The sequence below is a fragment of the Lycorma delicatula genome, chromosome 3 (assembly GCF_047948215.1).
Source record: "Lycorma delicatula isolate Av1 chromosome 3, ASM4794821v1, whole genome shotgun sequence".
Taxonomy (NCBI): domain Eukaryota; kingdom Metazoa; phylum Arthropoda; class Insecta; order Hemiptera; family Fulgoridae; genus Lycorma; species Lycorma delicatula.
This window is the reverse complement of record NC_134457.1, coordinates 66,529,229-66,542,229: the sequence shown is the minus strand read 5'-3', so window position 1 is coordinate 66,542,229 and position 13,001 is coordinate 66,529,229. Positions and strand designations below refer to the sequence as shown.

Genomic DNA, 13,001 nt, shown 5'->3' with positions numbered 1-13,001 from the left:
AAAACAAAAATTCTCATTACTTTATGAACACACCATGTATAAACCATACAAAAGGCCACTAAATTACAAAAAGATGGGGTATTCCATTTTAATTCAACAAATGATCAGTGCATCACTATTTTGGATTTTGATAATTATTTGGTATATAACTACCCACCTTGCAATGGGCAAAAAATATATTTTTATTTTTTTTATTTTTCTTGAGTAACAAACTATTTTCTAACTTGCAAATAGGTAAAAACAGCCATTTCGTAATTTTTTCCATAAGCTGTAGCATTCTTATTCTACATCAAACAGAGGTCAAAAAGGGCTTTTTGGAAAGAGTAAAGATGGAACCTTATCTTAGTGTACTCAAAATTTATTTTGTTACATAACCAAATCTTGTAATGTTTACTGAAGTTACGTTTACAAATTGTTTCTTGAAATTTTGGTCCCAAAATAAATAATGAAGAGCTTAAGGTAACAGACCTGTCTTTTACTTTTTAACTCTTAGCTACTACTAATACTTATTAAAAAAAAATTGGACTGTTACCAAGTGTCCTTCATTTAAAAAAATGGCTACCAAATCATAAGATTTTGAAAATGTCTCATTTTTTAACCACATACGGGACGACAGGTGGCAAAAATTTGAAATATTATAGCAGCAATAAATACTTTTCACGTACTTTAAAACCAAATAAATTTATTTTTTTACTCAAACGTGTTGACGAGTAATGAAGCCAATAAAACTGCTAAAAACATTGTTCCGTCTACAATGTGTCCAAAAATATTAATGCTATGTATTTTTTCAGATTATAAAAATTACAACCAAACTCATTAGAATGAATAAATTGATAATTAATAAAGAAGCAATTACAAAATTATAAACAATTTAAATACAGTAGCAAGTAGTTCAATTCACTTTTACCTTATTTTACTCCTGCTAATGGAAGATATGAATAAATGTTGCACTTTTTGATAACAAACTTAACTAATATAACTTAGTGCTCCTGCCATTTTTTTATTGAGTAGAACTCATAAGTCCTCATTCATCTTTGGTGTAATGTTGTGACCTCTTCCAGTAGTTAATAAAAAAATCTGAAGGCCTGAGAATCTAAAATATTTTCCAGTTGAACCTATGTTTGATTATCCCTCAATAATTTCTTGAATGAAGAACCAGGACCCTGTGGATGGAAAAAGTGTATTCGATATTCCTCTTCATTTTCATGTATTTTGACTTCAATGACTTTGCCTACCTACCACTTGTCATTGTATACGCAGCAGACAAATTTTTACATTTTGGCTTTGGTAAACCTATAAAGCAATCAGAAACGCTAATGATACTAACGTTAATGTTTCTGATTGAGAGGTTGCCCAGACTTTCAGAACATTTCTGACTTCTTGGAACATAACTATGAAAGGTTCTTGTTTATAGGAATGTTGTGATTACCTGATAACAAGAACTGAAATATTCTCCAGTCTCTTGAATATCTTTATCAGAACAGAAAATAGTTATTATATTTTTAATATTGTCTTTGCAGTAATACAACAATACTAGCAACAATACAACATATAAAATCATAACAGTAACTGAGCCTTCTACAATGTTTACATTCAGGATTATGCAAACATTCATGTCCATGCATGTATATTCACATTCGTTTTTAAATATGAGTATGAGTGTATGAGTCATACTTTAAGTAATAAACTATGTAGAATATAAGCTATCTCATTATAGACATATCAAAATATTTTGTATAGTAAGCCTACATTATTATCATCTGAAAAATACATGCTGTGAATTTTTTGTATATTATGTTCACGGTTAGAAGGAATGGTGATTTAGCAGTTTTGATGGCTTCATTACTTGTCAACCCCTTTGAGTAACAAAATGAATTTTATATGGTTTTACAGTATATAAAGTACCCACTGCTGTAAAAATTTCTGATATTTGCCATCTGTCCCACATGTGATTTTAGGGCTCCAAAAATGGGACATTTTCAAAATCTTATGATTTGGTGGCCATTTTTTTTAATGAAGAACACTCTGTAACAGTCCAATCTTTTTTTTATAAGTACTACTAGTACGTAAGAGTTAAAAGGTAAAACACAGGCCTGTGTTACCCTAAGCCCTTCATTATTTATTTTGAGGCCATAATTTGAAAAAAAAACCAATTTGTAAACATAACTTCAGTAAACATTACAAGATTTGGTTATGTAACACAATGAATTTTAAGTATACTAAGATGAAGTCCCATCTCTTTCAAAAAAAGCCCTTTTTGTCCTCTGTATGATGTAAAATAAGAGCGCTACAGCTTATGGAAAAAGTGATAAAAATGGCTGTTTTTACCTGTTGGCAACTTATAAAATAGTATATTATTCAAGAAAAGAGTTTTTTAAAAATATAAAAAAAAAATTATTTGGCCACTACAAGGTGGGCAAATATCAAAATCAAAAATAGTTATACAATAAAATTTTTGAAAATTTGTTGAATTAAAATGGTATACCAAGAAAGGATTCATCATTTTAACAAGGTAAGAGAATAAGAATACAATTTAACCCAAAAGTTTTAGGGATCTTAGAGTGTAGCAACCAGAAATTAGAACAGACATGAGTCACTGCTCCAAAATATGTGATTATTTTTAACACTATTACATAATAACAATGATGTATGTTAACTATTTCCATAATTAATTACATTAAAAAACATCAAATAACTTCATAAAAGCAATAAGAATGTTAAGAACAGTAATGATAAAGCAATGAGAACGCTCCTTGTTGCTGATAAACCAAGATGGAATGTTTCCACCCTGTCGAGTGGGGAGCCTACTCCTCTTGTACAGAAGAAAAGGAAAGAGAATTTACATATACATCCAATATTTACAGTATATAAGTATATTGTGAACAATATTTTGAAAATTATAATACATTTTTTATTACTTAAAGTTTATTATTTTAACAAAATTTTACAGCAAAATTGTTAAAAGTATGGTGTCCTCTCCCTCCAGTAAAAATATGTGGCGTCCCTCTTACTTCACTTAATGAGCAAGACTAGTCGAATGCACTGACTCAAAAACTAAAACTTATTCTTACATAAAACTCCATTAAAATACACATCACTGAAGGCTAATTTCAACTGTCATTATGATGACAGTATTATGATTACAGTATGCTGTAATCTCAATTTTAAATTTCATGTTGTGATATGTAAGGTTCTCTAAATGCTACTTTTACATTGTCTGAGGCAATTTCAATTTAATTCTGTATTATGATATTGTTTCTATCATATATATCTTTACATGGATATTTTTTAATGCAGATTCACTGATCACTTCTAAAACACATCATTTTATAAAAGTTTTACTAATCAGTAATAATACAAAAATCTATTATCAAGTAACATAAAAGATAAATAATTAATAGTAACATAAGTCTAAAAATAATCTTAATGGTAAATAACCTAAATCAATGGATAAGGTTAGATGATAACACAGCTAACACTCCAGCTCACTTCCAAACTGCAGAAATTCTGATGGAACATCTCAACTGTCCCTTTTTAATTAGCTCTACTAAAAATATGTAACAGTTCAGATGATTTTTTCAAAAGATTAATTATGAAAACATTCTTTTTTCATGTGTAAAACATTCTGATACCAGATGGTTGAAAGCAAATAACTTATTTACAAAAAGCAAAATAAATCTTATTTATTCATTTCCTTTTTTTTCTTCAGAATTAAACATAATCAAACACCTGTATTGAATATTACTTTCTTATTATTGTAAACAAATAAACTAACTCAATTCATTTATATATCATTTAATAAAAGCTTTTGTTCAGATAAAAACTGTAATAAAATAACCAGAAGTCAAAGTTAATTCTTCTTAAAAATTTTACACAGGTAAGATAAAATTAATCAAGATTAAAGGAAAACCCTGTAACTACAAATATATAATTTGAAAATAACTGAAAATATAAACTGAAAAGCACAGATTAACATTTCAAAAACATTTTGGGGTTATAGATCCTCAAAATTCAAGATCCAATGAAAAAACTGTAATTGATTTTGTACAATCATAACCCTTCTTATGTTGTAAACAATAATGTAAAAATTTTATGACAGAATTTAAAAAATGAAACAAAAATTTTACTAGCTTTTTCTGTCAAAATTTGTTATGTCTAAACTGCCAAACATCATGCCTAATTATAGTTTGACTTTACTAAAGGAAAAATTCATGCATAACTGCCAGCTTCTTGGAGGTATTAAAACTAAAGTTCATCTAATTTTGAAGTCTCTAATGGTAGTATTATACCAATGTTAAATCTCAATGAATTTGTATTTTATAACTATTAAATATTTATATTTACATCTTAGAGAAATAAAAATCAGGAAATTGCATTTTAAAACATTTTAAATCGATAACATTTTATATCATCATAAAATGAACAAACGTTTGATCTATTGACTTTATCTTCACCTAAACTTACAAGAAAAATTCAGCAGAGCATTCACGGAATCGTCCAGTTAGATCTGGTACTCGTCGTACCCACAAATTGTTGTTATAGATGTTCCGTCTAAATGAACTAGTGCCCACCACAACCTCAGGAAAATTAGGTGACATTACACGTGGTCTACGACCATTGTTATTACTGGTGCTACTTCCATTACTATGGCTACCAGATCGCCGCCACTGATGACGAGGAGGATGCACAAGATAATGAGGTAATCCAGGTGGAATGATCTCAGCATGAGACATCATGTGTTCAAGACGCTGTAAGTAACCAAAGAGTGGTGGTGGAGCTGGTGCCATAGTTGTCCTATAAAAAAAAAGATTTTATAATGCATACAAAAAAATAAAAAAATAGTGAAATTGAACACAGCTTTTAATTCTTTGTCAAAAGGATTTTGAATATGGCTGATGAATTATCTCACTTACGTGTAAATCACTTTTGTGTAAACAAAAACAATAATTGAAATGAGGTTAATGTAAGAAAAGTTAGCTCAAGTACTGATGGGAGAAAATACAAAGGTTACAATGGAAGTGAATATCTGATTATTAGAATGTCATAAAAGAAGCCACAGAACAAACAAATTGCTTTATTAGGGGAATAAAAAAGAAGAAATGGGTTGTTGCCAAAGGAGATTGAAAAAATAGAAAGAAAAAAATACAAGAATACGAAGATGAAGAAAAGAAACTCAAAGAAAAATTGAATATGAATTACATAAGGAATACAAAAAGCAAAGTAAGGTTGCTCCCAAGCCAATATTCAATTATAGAAGATTTAGAAAAAATGGAATGAATTACCTTAAAAAAAGGAAATAAAAAAACAACAGATAAATAGAGGAGTATCTTTATGCAGTCACTGAAGAAATTAAACCAGCACATGTGACAAAGATTTATACAAAAAGGAAGCTGGATAAAAGGAGGAATATATGGAAGAACTGGAACTACACTTGTCTCAACAGAGAAACAAATGATCTCCCTACAGAAAATTAGGCTGAAAAGGAAATTATAAGATTTGATAAAATATTCACAAAAATTTAGTTTTTCTCAAAAATATTTATTTAATCATCAATACTGATTTTGTCTGTAGCCTTCAAAGTATTCCCATTCAGGTATAATAAATTTGTACCAGCGCTTTTTCCAATCTTCGAACACCTCTGGAGCGCAATTTTCAATATGGTGTTTAGCTCCTTCAACAATTCCATCTTTATCTCTTCAATGTTGGCAAAACTTCATTCTTTAATGGCTCTTTTCAGCTTGAAGAATAGGAAGAAGTCACAGGGGGCCATATCCGGCAAATACAGAGGCCATATCCGGCCACATCATAACAGTGATGTTTTTGGCCAAAAATTTAAGAACAAGCATTGAAGTGAGCAGGTGCATTATCGTGGTGCAATTGCCATGAATTAATTGTTTTGCCACAAAATCCAAGCATTTTCTTCGGATTGCTTCACGCAAATGATGAAGTTCCATGTAGATCATTCAACTACTTACTGACCATTTGACCTGGTGACAAGAACTCATGATACACTAAGCTGTTGAAATCGAAGAACACAGTGATCAGAACCTTCGCATCGGATCGAACTTAAAGAGATTCTTTCCGTCTAGCCTCTTCAGGAAGCTTTCCATTGGGACACCCAATGGAAGAATGGCTGTGTATGTCTAATTGTTATAATATATATTTGTTATGTTGGTACACTTGTCCCATATTGCTAGCCACATTGGATGGTTAATTCAATATTGGGGTAAAAAGTTTACATGTGTTTTGGTATGATCACCCATTTTTCATCACCAGTTATGACCCATTTGAGTAGTTCTGGAACATTGGTCACTTCATTCAGCAACTTTTGAGCAATGTTCATTAGGCACTGCTTTTGGTTAAAATTCAACAATTTTGGAACAAATTTTACTTCCACATGATTCATGCCAAAAAACCATACGAAAAAACTGCTTGGCATGAGCCAAATGATATGCCAACATAATCAGCAACCTCTCATAGTGATTCGGTGACTGTCCATAATCATTTTCTTCACTTTTTTGATGTCATTGGTTGTTGATGTGCAGGATGTCCAGAGTGCTTGTCATCTTCAACGTCTTCACATCCCTCTTGGAAACATATGTACCATTTGTAAAAGCTTGTTTTATTCATGAAAGAATTGCCAAAAGCAACATTCAACATTTCTAATGTGCTGCACTTTATTCCATTCTTAAAGTAAAGAATAATGTAGATTCTTTGTTCCATTTTTTCACAAGTTAAAAATTGCTGATCATACCAAAACATGTGTAAACGTTTTGACCCAACAACAAATTAAGTATCCAATATGGCTACCAATATAGAACAAGTATACCAACACACAAAAAAATATTGTGACAATTAAGACTTACAAGCCAGGGAAATTAAAAAATTCCACACACTACTTCACCAAACCTCATATTTAAGCCATTTTTTAAAGAAAAAATGGCTTAATTATTCTATTTCATGCAGAAAATATCATAACTACAATATCAAACATGTTCCTAATTGTAGGTCATAACACATTTTTACTACACTAATAATATAAAGTTAAAGCTGAATATCACAGTTGAAGTGACCAAGTGTGTTAGATTTGCTGATAACATGGTCTTTGTAGGAGATAAAGCAAAGGATATTGATTTCAAAATAAGATGATATTATAACAGAAAAATTCCCTGTAGGCAATCCAGAAAGCGGAGGTAGATTTAACCGGTGAGTTCTGGAAAAGATTTCCACCTTAAAGTTAAGAAAAACTTCAAATTTACTCAATACAACAATGGTTGCTTGTGAAAAAAAGTTTCACAAGTTTAGCATAAGACAAGCCCCATCTTCCTACAACTGTAGCAACATTTTGGTCATCCCTTGTTGTAAGGGTTGGTCATATAAAAAATCGTTTCAGACAAAAGTTTTAGGTAATGTTTAGACGATTAACATAATAACCACTTTAAACCGATTCGATACTGTGTCTATTATGGGAGGTATGATTTTTTTTTTGTCTTTGAAACCCCATTTTTTCCCCTTCCTGGGCCAATGGTTGGTGATATCAAAAAACTTTATTTAGATAAGTTTTAGGTTCTTATCCAAATAATAGTAACTTTAAATGAACTCGATACTTTACTTTTAAGAAAATTATAGCAATATTTCTTTTTTTGAAAAAGCCCCCAACTATTTCCACTCCCAAGGTTGGATTTTGCCCATTAACGAACTTGACCAAGATTTTGGGTTGTTATATTTTATGTATCAATTTGAAAGTGATTGGCACAAAATTACGACATTTAATGTGTCCACAAGAAAGTGAAATATATATAGATGTTTGTGTAAACTTTTGAACTGATGGTGGTTTTGCAGTCTGGGGTATGTGAAACGCGAAGATATGTCAAAATTTTCCGGAAATCAAATCGTGGTAACAATTACAATAGGTAGCTTTATGAAATCTACCTAAATGTTATTATACATTAACATAGGTCTAAACTTGAGGAAGTGTAGTTTGAAATGATATGCTTGGAGTTCTATATGGATATAAAACATGTAAGAAATTGGGGAATAAAGAGCTCAGGTATTTTAAACAAGAACATGAAGGAGATTGGAAAGATTTGAGGAAGCAAAGTGAAATATTAAGAAGTAATATGGTGAGTAAATGAGAAAAGAACCTTAATCAGAAGAATTCAGAACTGTAAAGCTAATTAGCTGTAAAGAAGAGTTCATCATCATTAGAGAGAGGTGATAAAAACAATACGAGAAGATCGGCGTTAGAAAATAGAAAAAAAAGAGGGACCAAACAGATTAGAAATTATAGATAATCTAAAAGGAAATAGGAGTTCTACCAAGAATTCAAAAGTTTAGCTGGAAACAGAAAAAATGGGGAAAAGGTATGGCACAAAGATTATCTTAGGGCAAATAACCTTATAATGATTATAGTGGTCACCATGAAAGACAGTGCTTGTGTTTAAACTACAGTAACTACTGAAACAGCTATTATTTTTGCGCTAACTGGATACAGCTGATTTTAGTTACAATCATTCATTTGAAAATTAGGGGTTTGAAAAGCGAAAATTCATAATTTTTAGCACTCTTTTTTGGGAACTTCTTTGAATTACTATAAAAGCAAAACCAATCAAGATAAAAATGTTCTACTTTTGGCAATTACAATTGTTTCTCAGTAATTATAATTAAGATTTTGCCCAAAACTATTATTTAAGCATATATATCGATTCTAGTAAAACCATCACAACATTTCAGTTAACATTAGGTGTAGAATAAAGAAATTTCCGCTTATATCAGGCATTAATTTTGTAGAGTTTAAATAAATAAACATTCATATTTTATGGCGAGGATCATTTACAGGATCATGAAAATCAATTTGAAAACGTGGCAATATATGATGGACTGAAGAAGCTGTCTCAGCAAGCAGTATAGTCGCAACAACTATGTAATACCTTTGGTTTGTGTTCTCTATTCATGAATCCTTTATACCAATAAATACGTTAATTGGTATTTATGTTAATTAATTATATTTTACGTAAATAAATATATTATTACAACTATGTGTATATTTCAAGTTATGCATGAAATAAAAAAGGGGCCTTACTTTACATTTATAAAACAAATAATAAAATAATGAATAACTAATAAAAATAATGAAATTGTTAAAAAAAACATGGTTGTTTTTATCCGTTGTTTCTTATTTAATTATACTTATTTGAATACTGATTTAGGCTTAATGGAATTAAATGTGTGCCCCTGTTCATGGATAAGTGATTGTTGTGCAATAGCATATAATGTTATAGTAAGAAAACTCATAACTTCCAGAAGTCATGTTATTGTTCTAATTTTGTTTTCATATTATGATTTAATTGTATATTAGTATAAATTAATTGCAATGCCAGTCTTCAGCCCCATGGGCTCATTAAGTCCTCAGCAGTGATATCTAATAAATTAGTTGGATTTTTGATTTACATATATTCAGTTCATGTTGCTTTCTTAGCGAGTTTATTTAACAGTGTCATGTTACGTCAAAGACAGTTTAGAATAGTATGTTAATTTGCATTTTTTTATTGGGTTATAAATTAAATATTCATTGTTTTTCAAAATTTTTCTTCTGCCACTTTATATTAGTAATTCATTGTTATTAATGGATTGTTCAGTCTAAATTTAGAGCTTTTACTGTCAACATACACATTCATTAACATACATCTTTTCAACAATGTAATGTAAAAAATATATTTAAATGTAAACATGTAATGATAGTTGTAACTTATTAAAATTAATATTGAACCATCAATTGAACAGTGACTTTATTTATCAGATTATGAACCAGCAAAGTTAATTTATAGAATAAATACACCTCCTCTTTCTCTTTTTCCTGTTTAGCCTCCGGTAACTATTGTTTAAATAATTCTTCAGAGGATGAATGAGGATGATATGTATGAGTGTAAATGAAGTGTAGTCTTGAACATTCTCAGTTCGACCATTCCTGAGATGTGTGGTTAATTGAAACCCAACCACCAAAGAACACCGGTATCCACGATCTAGTATTCATGTAAAAATAATTGGCTTTACTAGGACTTGAACGCTGTAACTCTCAACTTTCCAAATCAGCTGATTTGGGAAGACGCATTAACCACTAGACCAATCCGGTGGGTTAGAATAAATACACCTAACTGAAGTATTATATTGAAGCGGTTATTCAAACATTATTTTGGTTCTCTGACCTCAGATATGAACTGAAATTTAAGAACCTTCATATACAACAAATTTCAATACTTAATTTATGGATAAACTGAAAAGGGAATTATTGGAGTTAAAAATAGTATACGTTGGATTCAGGTTCGCAACAATTTGTCTTACCATCAGAAAGATCAGTTACGGCCTCTATTACTAGAATTGGCACATTCACTGACAAATATGATGTTTCACAAGCATGCCTTACAAATTAAATTAAGAAATCTTTTTGATTTGTAAGGCAAATATGACGATGTACAAACATAATTGGAAATGGAATTCAACGATGATTTTTTTCATTAGACATGTACAAGTTGAAGAAGACTTATGTAGTATAGATTACAACATTTATTAAATCTTAATAATAGTCAACAATCAACTAATCAAGAAATTAGACACAACAATTAAACAAATTCATTTGCAATCTCTTAATATATCTTTATTTAGAGGTGATATGTTAGAGTGGCAATATTATTACAACATACTGATTTAGTACATACTAGAAATGATTTAACCAATCTTCAAAAGTTACACTATTTACAATCTTCTTTGAAGGATGAAGCTTTAGCTGTTATCAAAAATCCACCAATAACAAATGAAAAATACACAACTGCATTAGAACTACTAAAGAAGCGATTTGATAAAAAATACATACTTGCATTTTATAATGCCGATTGTATTTTAAATATAAATTCTACAAAAAGAGAATCCATGAATACTTTATCCAAATTTATCAATGAGATATCATACGTGAATTCTCTGAATCAATGTAAATTCCTGTTAACACATATGAATTTATTGTTGTGCAATTTCTAACATCAAGATTGGACTACATCACCTCTAGATTATGGAAGGAGAAGCTATCAAATAAAAGGTTTCCGACCTTCCAGAATTTTATAGAATTTCTTGATTCAAGATGTCAACTTCTTGAAAATATCAATCTAAATATTTTAAGCTCACTAGTGAACATAGGAACCAATATTAAAGGAAAATATTATAACAGTTCAGTCAAATTTCTCAACAAACCTTACCTTAAATGCTTACTAATAACAAATATAAAGGAAATAATGTCACTTGTTATTCAAAATTTAGTTCTGCGCAATATCTGTTTTGTAATTTAAATCATCATTCACAATATTGTAAAAGTCTTTAAATTTATCCATTGATGAACCCTGATGAAGCCTTTTTGGGGCATAATAATTGTTTTATTTATTTTTGTAAAGGTCATTCTATTAATGAATGTTATTCAAAGAATGCATTTAATGTTTGCTCTGATAAAACATAACTCTTGTCCATATGGATAAGATTAATGAATGTAAATTAAGAACCAATACGCCTGAAAATAACACTTATTATTTACAGAAAACAAAAATATAATGTTGTCCACCGTTATATGTAACACCAATGATATATTTGGTAATTCCCATCTATGTAGAATCTTATTAGATTCTGGCAGTCAGACAAATTTTTGCATTTGATATAAATATAATATAAATAAATTTGTCTGAAAATTAGGACTTACAATTATTAAAAATGATCTTCTGATTTTAGGCATAAATAACTCATCTCAATCTGAATATAGTGTTACACTTACATTACACTCTTAATATAAAAACTTTTCTTTCAAAGTGCAATGTGTTGTATCAGATACAGCCTTCCATCAAACACATTTGACACTTCTCATCTCAATCTTTCTCATAATTTATCTAACTTCAACATAATAAATAGTATTGACATCCTGATCAGAGTTCAATTTTACTTGAATCTTATCTTTCCTGGGAAATTCATTTGAAATTCTAGATATCCTATATTACTCAGGAAACAAAGTAAAGACACATACTCAGTGGATGCCTTTCTATTGACGATAAGGGCAATATCACTTTCTTTCTTATTCAATGAAACAAACAAATCTCTCAGCTATACTAGAGAATTTTTGGAAAATTGAAGAAGTTGATAGTGATGGATGTTTCAGTTAATGAAACCTCTACTGTGAAAAACATTTTCAATCTAACACTATTTAAAATATTCAAGGCAGATTTGTAGTATCAATACCATGCAAATCTAATAATATTCAGTCAGACGATCGTTTCGTTAATGCTAAAAGCAGATTCTTATCTTTACAAAAATATCTAATGAACAATTCCAAGCTTAAAAAAAATATCCACTTTCATTCATGATTATTTATATCTTTGTCACATGTCCTCACTCAACTCCAATGATTGGCTAATTAACAAATCAAATGTATGCTGTTTATCCCACCAGTATTTAAGCCTTTGGGTCTGACAACTAAAATTCCAATTGTTTTTGACGGTTCAGCTAAAACCACTAATGACCTTCTCCCTCAGTGATACTCTGTTAGTCGGACCTGTAGTTCAACAATACTTATTTTCCATCATGCTTAGATTCAGAATCTATAATTACATTATTACTTCAGACATAGCCAAAATGTATCAAACGATATAAGTTAAACCTGTTGATTCCAATTTACAACGCATTCTTTGGTGTGATTCTCCAGACCAGGAGATAAAGCATTTCACTTTACAAACAGTAACTAATCAGACTGCTTGTGCGCCATACTTAGCCACAAGATGTCTCATTCAGATAGCAAATGAAAATGAAAATGATTTACCATTGGCATGTAAGGTCATTCAAAAGGATTTTTGTGTTGTTGATCTCATTACAGGTTCAGATAATTTAAATGAATTTTCAACTGAAAATTGATATTTATAAATTATTACAACATTACGATTTTCCACTCCATAAATGGTTTTCCAATAATCATATCA

General features: G+C 29.9%; 1 protein-coding gene across 1 annotated transcript in view; it reads right to left on the bottom strand.

The window, feature by feature from the left end:
- LOC142321663 (uncharacterized) overlaps positions 1 to 13,001 on the bottom strand; it is a 50,984-nt gene that overhangs the window by 15,605 nt on the left and 22,378 nt on the right. Inside the window, exon 4 of the mRNA XM_075359928.1 lies at positions 4,465 to 4,794. Within this exon, the coding sequence (XP_075216043.1) occupies positions 4,465 to 4,794 (330 nt within the window). The remainder of the gene's footprint in view (positions 1 to 4,464; positions 4,795 to 13,001) is intronic.